Source organism: Zingiber officinale, chromosome 4A (genome assembly GCF_018446385.1).
Source record: "Zingiber officinale cultivar Zhangliang chromosome 4A, Zo_v1.1, whole genome shotgun sequence".
Classification (NCBI taxonomy): domain Eukaryota; kingdom Viridiplantae; phylum Streptophyta; class Magnoliopsida; order Zingiberales; family Zingiberaceae; genus Zingiber; species Zingiber officinale.
The window spans coordinates 152,671,923-152,687,242 of NC_055992.1; the positions used below are offsets into that span (position 1 = coordinate 152,671,923).

At 33.8% G+C, this 15,320-nt stretch overlaps 1 protein-coding gene across 6 annotated transcripts; it reads right to left on the reverse strand.

The window, feature by feature from the left end:
* Window positions 1–1,495: 1,495 nt before the first annotated feature.
* LOC121971730 (probable protein phosphatase 2C 55) lies at window positions 1,496–15,268 on the reverse strand. Of its 6 annotated transcripts, XM_042523141.1 has the most exons (6): window positions 15,121–15,268; window positions 14,518–14,684; window positions 14,026–14,401; window positions 12,991–13,312; window positions 3,914–4,063; window positions 1,496–2,021 (listed from the first exon to the last, which is right to left on the reverse strand). In XM_042523141.1, coding segments are annotated over exons 1-6 (1,311 nt in total). In that variant the 5' UTR covers window positions 15,123–15,268; the 3' UTR covers window positions 1,496–1,727. The 6 variants fall into 6 exon arrangements, with proteins under 6 accessions (XP_042379075.1, XP_042379071.1, XP_042379072.1 ...); XM_042523137.1 differs by having other exon boundaries at window positions 14,026–14,684; window positions 15,139–15,268; XM_042523138.1 differs by having other exon boundaries at window positions 14,026–14,684.
* Window positions 15,269–15,320: the final 52 nt, after the last annotated feature.

The following is a 15,320-nucleotide window of genomic DNA, read 5'->3' on the forward strand; positions in this document are numbered from 1 at the left end:
TTAGAGAAATCATAAACTATAAGAATCTAGACAAACCGTCTTATATGTGATAAATTAGACTATTTGATGGCTACTTGGGCCGTGATTTCCTTAAGGAGAAAGAGAAAAAAAAATAAAAGAAAAAAATAATAGGAGGTTATCCGGGTGACTCCACACTCATGGCCCACAGCCCGAATAGATCATCCGGGTTGGCTCACCAATATCTCCTATCCCGTCAAGGCGGAGGTAACTTACCTAGGTATGAAAGAAGCCCGTAAATTTAAGAATTTTTTCATAATTACAAATCTCCCAATCAAATTCTGCGATCAACTCGGAGTTCGTTTCTTTTTATATACAACTTCCCTGAGTCTTGATAAAGTATAATTAATTATAATTTCTGACTCCGCTACTGTATCCTGTATAGGCTCCACTTCTCTCTCTCGCAACTTCTAATGAGCTGGACCCTCGGTCTTCTTTTCCCTCATATCCCCAACGAGAGTCTCTTCTTTTGAAAATTAATTTTTGCAACCAATAAGTTGAACGAGAGTGTTTAGAATATTCAATACTTGCATAGCATAGAGCATAGAGGGGTAAATAACTAACCATACACCTTTCACAAGGTTTCTTTTTCATTATCTTTTCACTCTTTCGTAGAAATCTTCAATAATCTCTCTTTTACAACCATAATAATAATCAAAATTTATTTTATTTTATTTTATATAACTAAGTATTTTTTTTTTGTTATTGTTTTCTTTGTATTTATTATAATTTCACATCTTTTTAAGACACCTCTTTAAAAAAATTTAAAATTTAAAATTTAAAATTCTAAAAATATAAATAGATTTTAAAGATAACACACATTTATTATAATTCAAATTAAATTTATTTTTTTTTAAAAAAAATGCATATAATAATAGTAATAATAAAAAAAATATTGTGGGAGAGGGAAGAATCGTGTGAATCCCTTTCAAGGAATAAACTTTTCATACACTTGTAACTTTTTGCTAGCTTTGCGGCATCCGTAAGCTGAGCATATATCTTCAAAAACTTTTAATCAGATTCGAGCTGTCTCTCATGTACGTCCTCCTCACCTTTCATTTCCTCTCATGAATAAGTTTAACATTAACACATGCAAAGTAGCAAGTCAACTTCTACATGCATCAATTACTCACTGCCTGCCTTACCTTACCTTGTGGCTGCCATGGACTAAGGTTCAATTCCACATACATTTAGCAGACCCATCAACAAAGGAATCTCACTCACAAAGTAACATCCATGGAGATGGTCACAATCCAGCTGCTCTTCTAAGAAAAGCTAGCAGTATGTAAAATGCGGTCGAGGCTAGAGATAGATTGACATTGGAGTCCCCTCCTAGATGAACATTTCTAAGGGGATAATCTTGCCTAATGGGATCGAGGTCGCGAGTTGTTGTGGAGAAGGAAGTAGATGAAGCGAAGGCAGAGCAAGTAACAAAGTAGGGAGGGTATTAGAATTAAAAATGAAGAGAAAGAAAATAGAATACTAACAAGTTTTATACTTGACGCCAGGCATCTTCAAGTGGTTGAGTTTTACACAACAACTAAAGCTCAGGAAATGAAATCACAGAAAGACAGGTAACCAGAATCCACTAGTTCAGGAATATGACTAGCTAAGAATAATCGAAATGGTTCGCTCATCATCATATAAACACGTGAAACAAAAAAAAATCTGGAAAGTTAATAAGTAGCAAGGCAATAGGGGGTACGATTTTAAGCGCCGAAGGCAGTAATGAAGGATACAAGAACAGTAATGTCATCTAGCTTGCCTCCGTAGTATCGGTATCCAGCGTGTTGAGCTGCAGTCGAGAATGGTGTTTGCCTGTTCTTATCCTGAGCTCGTTGGCGAGCCAATGCGGCAATCTTCTGGGCCATCACTTGAGGTTCCAAACCAGCTCGAATCCCATGAACCACCACGGCAGTGATCTCGTTGTTGTACAGGTTATCGAAGAGACCATCTGTCCCTGTGACAATCACGTCGCCTGATTCGACTGGGACAGTGAACACCTGCTCACAAGTTTTGAGAGGACCAATGGTTATCCATTTCATCAAACCAAAAAGAATATCAGCAGAGATTGGGTTATTAAGTGCAGCCAGACGCCAGCATGAGCTAGCTAAGAAACAGGGTTGGGTCAGCTCAACTCTAAGCAATAACAGTCATGAATAAATCAGGCTGGGGATTGAAGTCCGGAGCATATTTTGTTCGAGTTTTCAGAGGTTATCTAGGCGAAGGTACAAGCACAAAAACGTAATTGATAAATAATTTAGTGATCAACTGATGAGAAAGGAACCCAATAGGTGAATTTAAATTATTGAGGTAAACTTGTTGGAAACGCTTTTGAGGTGATGAACTGCATCCAAACAATCAAAAATGATCATGAACAAGTTGGTAATTTAACTCGAAAAGAACCATTTACGTTTATTTGGAAAAGTAGGTGACCAAGTTTAAGCATTCTCTTCAAACTCAATATATGAACAATTCAAAGATTAATATTATTAATCTCAATTAATATGATCCATCCAGCCGACTCCAAATAGGTGGGACACATCAACATAATGTGATGAAATGATCATGAATCAAGCTCATGAACGTTATTAACAAAACCCACAAACTATTCGTAAACAACATCCAAAAGTATTTATTGTAAGGTATAATGTATACTTAAAGTTCTTCAAGTAAATTGAAAATGAATTTTTTGATAGTATTAACATGTAAATTAAATATTTACTAATATTCAATTGACGATATGTTTTCTTTTAATAAATGGAATCATCATCATCAGGTCTCTTAGTTCCAAGTATTTTAGATTGACACCACACGGATCATATCTCTCTATTATACTCCATTTAAGGCTATATTGCATGTAGATCTCTTAACTTGTTATATCTCCAAATCCTAACACCTTCAACTCTAGCCCAATTAATTTGTATAACAATAGATTGAGTGAATTTGAGCATGTCGATAGCATCTTAATTTATTTTCCCATTTTATCATCCTTAGAACTACTATCAACATAGCAATATTTTTAATTTTCCCCCATAATCTCACAGAACGATCTTATTAATTCATCTCAACTCAATCAACGTTAGTTACATAATGTTTCCCAATTGTTCAAGAGTCTAACCATAAAGCATAGCATCACACACATACAAATATACCTTGTAGCTTAAAGGGCACACAATGATCATTGATCATACAAAAATCCAAATACTCCTATCCATTTTAACCACCATTAGTGATATTTTCAACAATCTTTCTTTCGCCACTTGAGGTGGTGGTAAGTGGAATCTTCAACCCCCACGGGCATAGCTGAGGTGGTAAGTGGATGGAGGTTTGCGACTTGAGGTTGAGGGGTCGAATCTCAAGGTTAGCAGGGCGTAAATCCCTACACCCTGTGTAACTCACCCCCTCATACACTTGCCTTCTCATTCACCGTGATTTACCTCCTCCTTGTTGGTCCTGGCGGAGGCGCTGGAGGTAAGCGTTTCGTCCTTTTGCCACTTCAACAATCTTTCTTTCGCGAGTAATAGATGTAAGATATTAAAAACTCTTATAGAAAATATATCTTCGTCCACATTAACTATTTTCTTGTTTTATTATTCCAAAACAAAAAAAAAGTTTAGCAGCTTTCTAAATGACTACCTAATAATTAATTGAGCTCCATAAAAACTAGAGCTTCATTAAAACTCGATAAGCTTTTTAATAAACAAATTTAATCGCAAATAAATGAGCATGGTTAAAAATTGAGCAAACTTGAGCTTGTTTAATTTTTGTTAAACAAGCTTGGAACATTCAACCTCAACTTGTTAGAACTCTAGTGCATTACAATTGATTAGAGAAAGTGTAACAACTAATTACAAGCTAAGAGTAATATAGTGCAGGAGGAGTAACAACTAACCTGGGCAGAACTAGGAAGATCACTCGCATTGCTACTCTCCAGTTGATAAGTAAAGTTGAAATCATGTTGCTGCACTGGTGATTTGAATACAGTGCAACCATCTCTAACTATTATGAAACCACTGTCACCAAGGTTGACTGCATGAATCCCCTAGAAAACAAAATAGAACAAGAGGGCATGTTACTGATGATATTACAAGAAACTGTTGTCATGAGCCGAGGGGCTCTATTCCTATACAAGAGACAACTTACTAGTAACAATGTTTATCATTGCATCATAACCACAAAATAGATATACCAAAAGAATAGTCAAAGCTGAATCAATAATAAATGCTGAAATTTAGCATTCCAAATTATGTTGATGCAAATGCCTGAACTCATGCTGACAACAGAAGTAGAGGTTTTTTGATACTCATTTTTAATTTCATTGTCTAGTAATTTGTCAAACTGTTTTATAATTTAGGTAGTCATATTTTTCTCTTTTGGTGAATGTGTGAGGATCGCCCGCATATTCATCTCCTGTGCTATCAGTTTTGCAAAATGAATTGAAATATATTGTATATCATTTAATTTAACTTTATTACTATTTTTAGTTTTAAATCATTAATTTTTTGATTTCAAAATCACGATCTAATATAATTGATATTGAAATTCTAGAGTAGTGGCAATTTTAATAAAAGAAATTGTTTCCACAAAATTTGTACTATGCTCATGGAAAAGAAGTTGCAAAACCAAGGAAAAGAAAAATACTACTTAAGTACTCACACTATTAGAGCATCCATATCAGCTTCCCTAAATACAGAATTTACTTCAAATTTTATATATTATGTAAAAAAAAATTCTTATATGAATAATACTTCTCTAAATTTAGGGAATGACATGCATTCTCTAAACATTAAAATATCATTTAATTTGGGAGAGAGAAAAAAAAGGGAGCTGATTGGGTAATGAAAAATAAATATTACATAGGAGAGAGAAAAATAATTAAAAAAATGGAAGAGAGAGAAGAAAACAATAAAAAATAAAGATAATGAAAATTTTGGGTTACTGATGTAGTGTGTAGTGAAAAATGATCGTCTAAATTTAATAAAGTGGATGATTTACATCAAATTTTAGGGATATTATAAAAAAACTGATGTGGATACTCGTAACTACATAAACTAGCAATTTTGTAAAATATGAGAAGATTAGAAGGCAAATGTTTTATCGGAATTGGAACCAAGAGAACAATGAAACAGACTCCCGTTAAAGTTCACTAAAAAAAACATTGATTTAGGGACGAATTTTAGCAATGAAATTAATTCGTCGCAAATCAACAACAAATATAACAACAATGAAATTAACAAAAAAAAAGTTTTCGCCACAAAATTAACAAAACAATTTGTCACAAAATTCGTCGCAAATATTAAATTCAACACTAATTTGAGACGAATTTAATATTCGTCGTAAATTAAAGACGAATTTTGCGACAAACTATGGATTCAATTAGAAATTTAGCCACGAATTGTATATTCATTGCTAAATTTGCGACTAAGTGCTAAATTTTGTGACAAATATACAATTCATTGCTACATTTAGACTAAATTGCGGATCGGAATATTAGATTTAGCGACGAATCCTGGATTCGTCGCTGAATTTAGGAATCTAAATCCCTCCTAACCCTAAATTTTCTAACTTGAATCGGTTCTCTCCAACTTGTGAAGCACGCCGAGCATAACTAGTAATCTTCGATCCTTTCTCCCCTCCCCTGCACACCACTCGCAACCGGCCACGAACGCAGCCGACCACATGACCTCACGACTAAGGGCAAGCGGTCTTTGCTTTCCCCTCATTGAAAAGTAGCCACAACGTTCGGTCTTCTACAGATCTGGACAATGGCATCTTCATCTTCTTTGAACTCCAATCGGCCATCATCCGCAAGCTTGGTTGATTTCCTTGATGTGTGATTTGATCATTTGATTTCTTGTATGAATTTACCGTTGATTGAATATATTAGACTCCTCTTCCATGAATGTCCCCAAACACTATGAATTGATTAGATCCGGGTTGGTTTATTTGTGTGATATGTTGATTGTCTGCTTGATGTGTTGATTGTTTGCATAGATTCTTGTTGAATGCTTGTAATAGATTCAATGTTCGATATAGAATGATATGCATTTGGTTTTGATTGAATGTTGCTGGTTACGTGTCCGATTAAATGTTTCTTACATGTTTGTTACTTAGTTAATGCAATTCTTAGTGTGTGTTCTCTTGCCATGCTATTCTGTTTAGTGCTTTATGTTTGAATCATTCATTTGGATGCAATACAATTGAATTAGATTTAGATTCCCCAAAAATCTAAATGATGTAGTATTTTGTATGAAATTTAAAGACTATAAAAGTTGTTTGTGACCCTTATATTAGATTGTTGACTTCGTAATGTTGCACAAATATTGTTCATGCAGGTCTCTATTTGGCATGGACTTAAAGTAGTTGGAGACAATACTTATTTATTGATAGTTATATCTACAACAATAGTCATTTATTGATAGTCGATGTTATTTATCTAGGTTACTTTAATATTAATTATTGTTATACCAATTTAACAGTAATTAATTATTGGGTTGGAAAAAATTTTTGATTTTGCTTCCAAAGTTTATGGATGTGAATAAGTTAAGGTGTTCGTGCAAAAAGTGTCCTAATGAAAAATTTTTACAGATCAAGTTTGAGAACATCTTTATAGATTTGGTTTTACCCCAAATTACTATAATTGGACATATGATGGTGAATCGTTCACATCTGATGAGGATTATGGACGAAACATACAAGTGTTAGTTAGTGGAGATCAGAATTATTATGATCAATTAAATCCATAGAGGGTGGTAATTGATGCAGCCGGTCATCATTTTATTCCAAAACTGAGTGCTACAAGTTCTAGTTTTCCTTCAACATTTGCACAAATGTTTACTAATTATGCATCACCGTTGGAGAAAATAACGTCGTCAGTTGTTGACGAAAATGAGAATAATGAGCCATATCTCTAATTTCAAGAAGTGTTGAGTGCTGCAGATGAAGCTATGTGGGCTGGTTGTGATAGTTATACTAAATTATACTGTTGAATGTCAATGTGTTTGAAGATTGTTTTAATGATTTTGTTCAAAGATGTATTGTCATGTGATCACATAATGCCAAATGATGTAAAAAACTTGTGAAAGAATTAGATCATCTGGTGGAAATAATTGATGTTTGCAGAGATAGGATGTATTCTATATTCAATAGATTATGCAAATGTAGATGTCTGCAAATTCTATAATCAATGCATATACAAGAGTATCAGGAGGTCGGGTCGTAATTCGTGATGTAAATCATTCAATCAATTGCTTTATTTACCCTAACTCTTAGGTACAAAAGCTTTATGCATCAAAGATCACTGATGAATACATGACTTAACATGCAAATCATCAAACAGAAGAGGGACTAATGTGTTATCCATAAGATGCAGAGGCGCAGAAAATTTATGATAAAGCATATCTTGAATTTGTGAAGGAGACTCAAAACATTAGGTTAGGTCATGTGCTGATGATTTTGCCCCATTTGACAAATCAGGAAGAAATTATTCTGACCAGTTATCTTAACTTCATATAATCTTCCACTTAGAATGCGCATAAAAACACCATATAACATTAGTCGTGCATGACCCGCAAAATCTGAAGAAGTTAATATGTGTTTACATGCAACCACTGATTGCGGAGCTGAAACAACTATAAGATGTTTGTAATAAAGGTTGTTATTCTTTAGACCTTAAATGACTTTCCGGCTTATGGTATTTTATTGGAATGGAGCATCGCTGGGATCTTAGAATGTCCAATATGTATGGAGAGATCAAAGTCAAAACATAGGAAGAAGACGAGTTATTTTGATTGTCCAATTTTTACCACCAAACAATAAATTCAGACCAAATAAAGAAGAATTTATTAAGAATAAACTTGAAAGAACACCTCGGTCATTGAGATTAATAGGTGAATAAATTTGATATAGATGCCTAACTTTCTATCTGTTATTGAAAAGTCACATGATACAACATATAAATATGGAAACACATATAAATGAACTAAAAGGAGTATATTTTGGGATTTATTGTATTGGAAAAGTCATTTGATTCATCAAAATCTCGATGTAATGCATATTGAGAAGAATGTTTTTGATAGTCTAATAAATACAATTATGGATATCATTGGAAAAACGAAAGGCAATCTGAATACAAGAAAAGATACATGACTCCTTTATAAACGACCTACTCTTAATGTCAATAGAAGTAATAAAGGACCAAAGCAAAAGGCAATTTATACATTGAATAAAGATTAGAGACAGATTGCTTGTGAATGATTGAAATCAAATTGTTTGATTAGAGATGTGTCAACATAAAGGAATGCAAATTGATTGATTTCATGATTGTCATATATTCATGGAAAGGTTAGTTCCTATTGCTTTTAAAGAACTTTTATCAAATTTTATATGGGGTGTCATTCCGGAAGTAGACATTTGCTTTCATTATATTTGCTCAACAGTGCCGAGACATTCACGCATGGAGACGTTAGAGAGAGACATTCTAATCATTTTGTGTAATTTAAAAAGGATATTTCCATCATCATTTTTTGATTTAATGGAACATCTTTTGATTCACTTGCCATATGAGACCAAAATTAGAGATTCTATCTAATTTTGATGGATGTATCCATTTGAAAGGTAAAATTTCCACCTTCTATACTTCATTATCAATGCAGATAAAATGACTCAATTGATTATTTTCTAATTCATTTTGTGTTATTAGAATTAGCTAGATATCATTTGAAAAAAAAAATGAAAAATAAGGCACAGGTTAAATCTTCTATTGTTAATGCATACATTATCGAAGAAGTAACAAATTTTGCAAAAGGCGGAGAATGAGAAGAAATGATGAAGGTTTAGGATTTTCATCCCAATTTGAAGTTATTCTCAATTTTTTCACCAACCATATACGTGTAGATACTTAACGGGCCAAGAATGGCGGATAGCCCACACATATATTTTACTAAATTGTCCAGAAGTAACGACATATTTCGAATAAGTACAAATTTGATATTTTATGTATTTCTTATATCATAAATTATTTGTGTTATAATTTGTTTTTTTCTATGATAGGATTTTTCCAAAATTTATATTCCGATCTTTCAATACATGAGTTTGATCGCTTCAGCGATAAAGAATTTACACCATGGTTCAAAATTATGTAAGTAAACTATAAATTATTTGTACACATATCTTGACTTAATCATGATATATTTGTTTGACTTTAGGTTCATGATAATCAAGCTCACGTTGAGCAAAAATTGCTAATCCATCTGTTATGGGGTCTAAAATCAATGGTACAAATTTGGCCAGCATATTTCATAAACCGATATAATTTTCATACTCAAGATTATGGAATGGGAAAAACTAGTATTCAAACATCAAATGATGGAAGTGTAAGAAAAGTTTTTATGAGTTGTTGGATGCAATTATAGAGGTAAAGAACCCTGAACCAGAAGTGTGAGTTGTTTTATTTATGTGTCGCTGACTTGACCCTGTTAGAGGGATAAAGGTGCATCCACAGTTTAATTTGGTTGAAATAAATCATAAGAAATTTTATAAAAAATATGAACCACTTATGTTGAGACAACAAGCGATTTAAGTATTTTATACTTCATATCCTAGTTTGAAACGTGACAAAATTGATTAATGAGTTTATAAAACGAAAGCACGGAAGAAAATTGAGGAGCGTTGGGAAGACATAACATATCAACAAGAGGAAGTTGCAAACACAATTCAAACCGAGAAATATAATAATCCAATATTAAGAGATCCGGCGTAATGATAGATGTGGATGTAAGTGAAATTCATGAGGATGACAATGATGAATCTAATTTTGGGACTGATAATGATGACGACAACGAGAATGAGGACTTTGATTTTCAATGATATGACAATGTAAATTTAGTTTTAATTTATGGTATTGTTTATTTTATGTGAATAAATTTAGTTTTAATTTGCAATTTTATAAATCTCGTAACTCAATTAGTTGTATATTTAGTGTCTCATTCTTAAATCTATATATTTATTTGTTAATGAACTTTTTTTCTATAGGTTGTTAGATATTAGAGGTGGCATATTGGTGTCTTGTTTCACGCATTTAAATATGGTAAGTTTTTTCGTGTTTTCAGTGTTTTTCATTATGCATTTGATGAATATCTAATTTTTTATACTTTATCCTAACAATTATGGTTGATGGCATCGACGTGGCGGCCATCGACGAAATACCGTCTACTTTAGCACCATCACAATCTCAATCCCTTGCTAGCAATGTACCTCCGCCCCCTCCCCCCTTTCAGTTGTAGGACCTTCCCATTCTCAACAAATCCTTTTGGGAGACGATTGCGAGTTCATGAATATCTAATTTTTATACTTTATCCAATTATGGTTGATAGCATCGACGTGGCAGCCATCGACGAAATACCGTCTACTTTAGCACCGTCACAATCTCAATCCCTTGCTAGCAATGTACCTCCGCCCCCTCCCCCCTTTTAGTTGTAGGACCTTCCCATTCTCAACAAATCCTTTCGGGAGACGGCCGCGATTTGATAGCCCCTTGCGGAGATTCATAAGTACTAAAGATTAAATTTTTACATGTATTTTATTTATTTATTTTCCATGTTTTATTTTTTCAACTAGCTAAATTTATTTAACGTTGCTTGTTTGTAACTTTACGATAGATTTACAAATTTTGTCCATGTTATTCATGAGCATAGTGAATAACCATTGGCGAAAAGATTCAATGACTTATACAAGCACTCCAACTCCAACAAAAGAGTTATGGTGGAACGAGTTTAAGGTAAGCTATATGCCCCAATCAGTTTATATATGAAATTTAAGTTTCTAATACATGCTTTTTTTCCATTGCAACGAGCATTCACTGAATAAGATTGAAGAGTTGGAAATAAGGAGGATTTTTTTTTAAAAAAAAATGTGATGATCACATCCGCCGTACACTAAATCCTGCAAAGACTAAGGGAAAAAAGCTTCCTTGCATCACCGAGGATAATTGGGACAAGATTGTGCATTTTTGGGAATCGGAGGAGAGTAAACAAAGAAGTCAACAGAATAGAATAAATCAAGTTTATAATTCTGGAGAATCGTATGCAACATATGCGGGAGGTTCGAGCAATATCGGTGAACATAGTCAAAGAATGGTAATTTTTTAGAACACTAATTATTTAATTTAATTTTGACTATTTCATTATTTCTAACACAGTATTTTTAGCTAAAGAAATGGGGACCAAGCCATTATTTATTGACACTTTCACGTGCACCTTTCAAAAAAAAAAAAAAGACAAGACATGGAGCAGAAAGAGGGATAGAGCAATTAAGGTTTGTAATTTTAAAACTTATAATTATTTAATGGATATTATCAATGTTGATTTGAATATATTATATTAAATATACCATGACAATGTAGTAAGATTAATTTATTAGGTTAGTCTCTCCAAAATTTATTTTTATTGCTAACTAGTTTATTTGATTTCTAATGAATCACTTGATAGAGATTAGCTTATTTTTTTTCATTAATTTCAACTTTTTCAATGTTAATATGAATGTTCAAAATTTAGATCCTATATAGTCTGATCCTATATATGTAATTAAGATTATATGCGTTTCTCTATTATATTGCTATTTTAATTGTTCTCATTACAATACATAATAAAGATGATGAGCTAGCATAGAGAAACTTAGGTGCAAGTGATGATAATGATGGTTAAAAAGAGTTTATGGCTCGAGGCGAGTGGTGAACTGGAAGGGAAAAGAATATTTTGATTGGGTTCTTTGAGCAGAAATTGTAGAGTCACTGCTTCTTCCACCCCACCAACAGAAATAAATCAATTGACCGAAGAGGTTAGCAATTCAAAGGAGCAATTAGTGCAAAGGCATCATGAAATGAGGTAAAGGGATCGAGAAATTAGCGATTTGTGCCAACAACATAACTTCATCATGCAGCATCTTCATTTAGCTTCCGCTCAAGTTAGATTCCTCCCTTAGACGGTGATGATGATGACGATGATGATGGTTGTGACTGAAATTGCTGTGTATGAATGTTATTTGTCACATATTTAGTGTTTTTGAACATTTGTTACTTGATTAAGTTTGTGAATTTTTGATTGGTGTTAATTTGTTTCAAACAAAGTCATCAAGGAAGGCGGTGACAAAATGGAAATCCATGTTGGAAGAAGTGAGCATTTACATTAGTTTTATGTTAGTTTGTGTACATTCATACTCTCTGTATTTTCATCTTAACTATCTTACTTTTTGTTTGTTTGTTTGTTTCTGATGCAAGAAAAGAAGAAGAATATCAAGAAAAAAAAGAAGAGGAAGTACGTGATGTTATGGGATCTTTTGTTACATTGTCTAGTTTGACTCGAACAATGTTGGAACAATGTATGTGATGATTAGATTAACTTTGTTTTGGAATTTGTACGTGTACAATGTATCAAATTTTGTATTGGATCTTTGATTTGTCATTTTGTTATATGGGATGTTTGATTTTGTTACGTGGGATCTTTGTTGTTTATGTTGATTGTAACAAATTTAGGTTTCGTTGGAAAAATTAGGATGTTGCGACAACAAAATTCATCACAAAATCTACCAAATCAGCGACGAAAATGTTTTCGTCGCAAATTAGTGACGAAATCGTTCGGCGCTGATTTGCGATTTGCAACGAATTTCTATTTTTTGTCACAAAATTTGATGACGACCTATTTGCAACAAAAAAAAAAATGTCCTGAAGAACTTTTGCGATGAGTTTTTTAAATTCGTCACAAATCAGGGTTTTTTTTAGTGGTTTAAAGTCCATGCTCAGGACTAAGAATTAATAAAGATGGCTTAAGTAGAATTCCTATTATCAACATGATACCATTTTCTTTTAGAATTTTAATGTTAGTTAACCAAGTTCACTTCATAATTGCAGTAGAAACTGTAGTGCAACGTAGTTGCATAAAGTAATGCAAAGAGTAAAGAAAGATGAATAGGTACCTGATCTGTAAGTGCGATAATGCAAGCTGTTGATGATCCTTTCTCTTTAGTTCTTGCATAGGCTTTCTCTAACACCTTTAATGGATTAATGGACCCTTTCGGCTCTTCTTCAATTGCATCTACTGAATGTAACATAAGTGATCTAGAATATTGTCCTGAATCAACCCCTTGATCCGCCCAGCCACCAACACCATCTGCTACACCTATCGCTTGCTCATCCCATATGAAATGAGCATCCTCACCACCAGTTTCCTCCTTATCTGGGTGTGGCAGATAACATGATCCAGACAGTAGTTTCAACACTCTATTACTTGGCTTTTTCCTGTGTATACAAAAGAAAATTCTGTAAGCTGACCAATCACAACTTATATGGAACCATTGAAGATATTCCAAGTGAAAACTACTATGAACAAAACTTATCTATTCCAGCAAACTCATAGTTCCAAACCCAAGAAGAGTTTGCATCTGGCGCACAGCCTAATTATGATGCTGAAACAAACATCTATTTTCAGTAAAAGTACTACTATATTCCCTCATGAAATACAATCATCAAACTATTCTTACCAAATCATCATCATCAAGTTGTATTTGCCCCAAACATTTGAGATCCACTACATAGTTATTATCCCTCTATTGTTTTAACAATATTCCCATGCAATGTTATCCCAAAACTTACTATATAGTAGTAATTTTTAAGTCAGTCACATCATTTTTTAATACACTAACCCCATGAAGTAATAATTTGGCTTAACCAACAAATAACCATTTTTTAAAGTGACAAATGGTGCAAGAGACCCATAAATGTGTCAAAACAGAATATATTATTTTCTAATACTGCCAAATGGCTGTTTTCAGCGTTATGCAACTAAATGATTTGAATGATAAACTATTGTTATAAAATCTATCACATATCATAAATCTGTGCTTATTCCTAAACTCATGGGAGTACAACAGATGCAGTAAGAATAAGATGTCAATTTGTTGTAAGTTAAAAGTAATAATAATAAAAACAAAAAGAGATGTGAAGAGTCATACTGGTCTGCCTCAGATGAACTTGAAGGACTATCAAGTAGTTCTTCCCGTGGAGAACCATCAAGGGGTATGTCAGTAGCTACTCCATTAGGGCAGGATGAGAAGAGTAATGAAGCTAACCGACTAATCCCATTTACCGAAGGAGGTTTACAACTCAAAACATTCAGTGAATCTCTGAACCAGAAAGGTTTACGATCCACTGTAGAACCCCAACCACTCTGATTATTGGCGATCAATTCAGGTTCATGAGACAAAGCATTTCCTACTGATGTCGTACTCCTCTGGGATATATGAGAGGAAGAACTATGAGCAGACACGGAGACAAGGTAAGCAGTGCTAAGATAAGCAGTGCTATCTATGCATGACCGATAAGATTGACCTGTCAAAGAAGGAACAAAAATAATACGTGATAGTGCCCTGACGACAGACTGGGTAGTGAATCGATCAATATTTTGAAATGCTCGAAGGCTGCCAGCAAGAGCAGAGTAGGAATACGATTGAAATAAGCTCGACTGGCTGCATCTGAGTAGAAATTTTGCAGATGATCGAAGTGCTTTGTTGCTTGGAAAATATGCTGCTGGCATCTTACAGTTAAGAACAAACTATAGATATGGAATAGATAGGCGACGGTGTCAACTTCTTCCCTAATAGCGGTGGAAAACCTGAAAAAGCACACATTTAAGCAGGTTCATTTTAAAGCAAGGGAAAAAAAAAAGAAGGAACCTTAACCTAAATAAAATATATATCCAGAACGAAAACCCTAACCAGTTGATCAAGATTCCATACTCCAAGAAAAAAAAACGACCGGAGATCTTCGCATAAAAAGAACGGAGACAGTGGAAAACTTTTTCATTTGCAATTACAAAAATAGAAACAGCGACGATATGCAATTTCTCTATAGGGAAAGAAAGCACAAAGAAAGGAATCAAAATTTTAACTTTGAAAGACACAGAAAAACAAAGAAACCTTCATAGAAATCTAGGGTATCACACAGAAAGCAAAAGACGAACAGGAATCATAAGGAAACCTCCGCTAGGATTGGAAGAGACGACCAAAAAGACAAGAATGATCCACAATTGTTGGAAGAAACGAACGAACATTCAGAGAGTCGAAGACCTAGCGTCGGCTTCGGCAACGAGCTGAAACTAACTTGCAGGCTCATCCATGAGCCTGGGTTCAGAAGCGCGTCGATTGGGCATGGGATGGAAGAACGCTGCCTGCCGAAGGATTGATTCCAGACCTGGAAGGAGCAGAATAAGTGGGCCGATTTCTTGGCCCGCAGTTTAGTTAAAAAGGGC

Bases quoted from the DNA above. Each gene is read 5' to 3' on its own strand.
- LOC121971730 (XM_042523137.1), bottom strand. From the start codon at position 14,606: ATGCCAGCAGCATATTTTCCAAGCAACAAAGCACTTCGATCATCTGCA. The intron at 4,064-12,990 runs GTACCTATTCAT...TTTGTTTTCTAG, and splicing joins TTATCGCACTTACAGATCAG to GGGATTCATGCAGTCAACCT. The intron at 2,022-3,913 runs GTTAGTTGTTAC...ACTTGTGAGCAG, and splicing joins ATCTTCCTAGTTCTGCCCAG to GTGTTCACTGTCCCAGTCGA.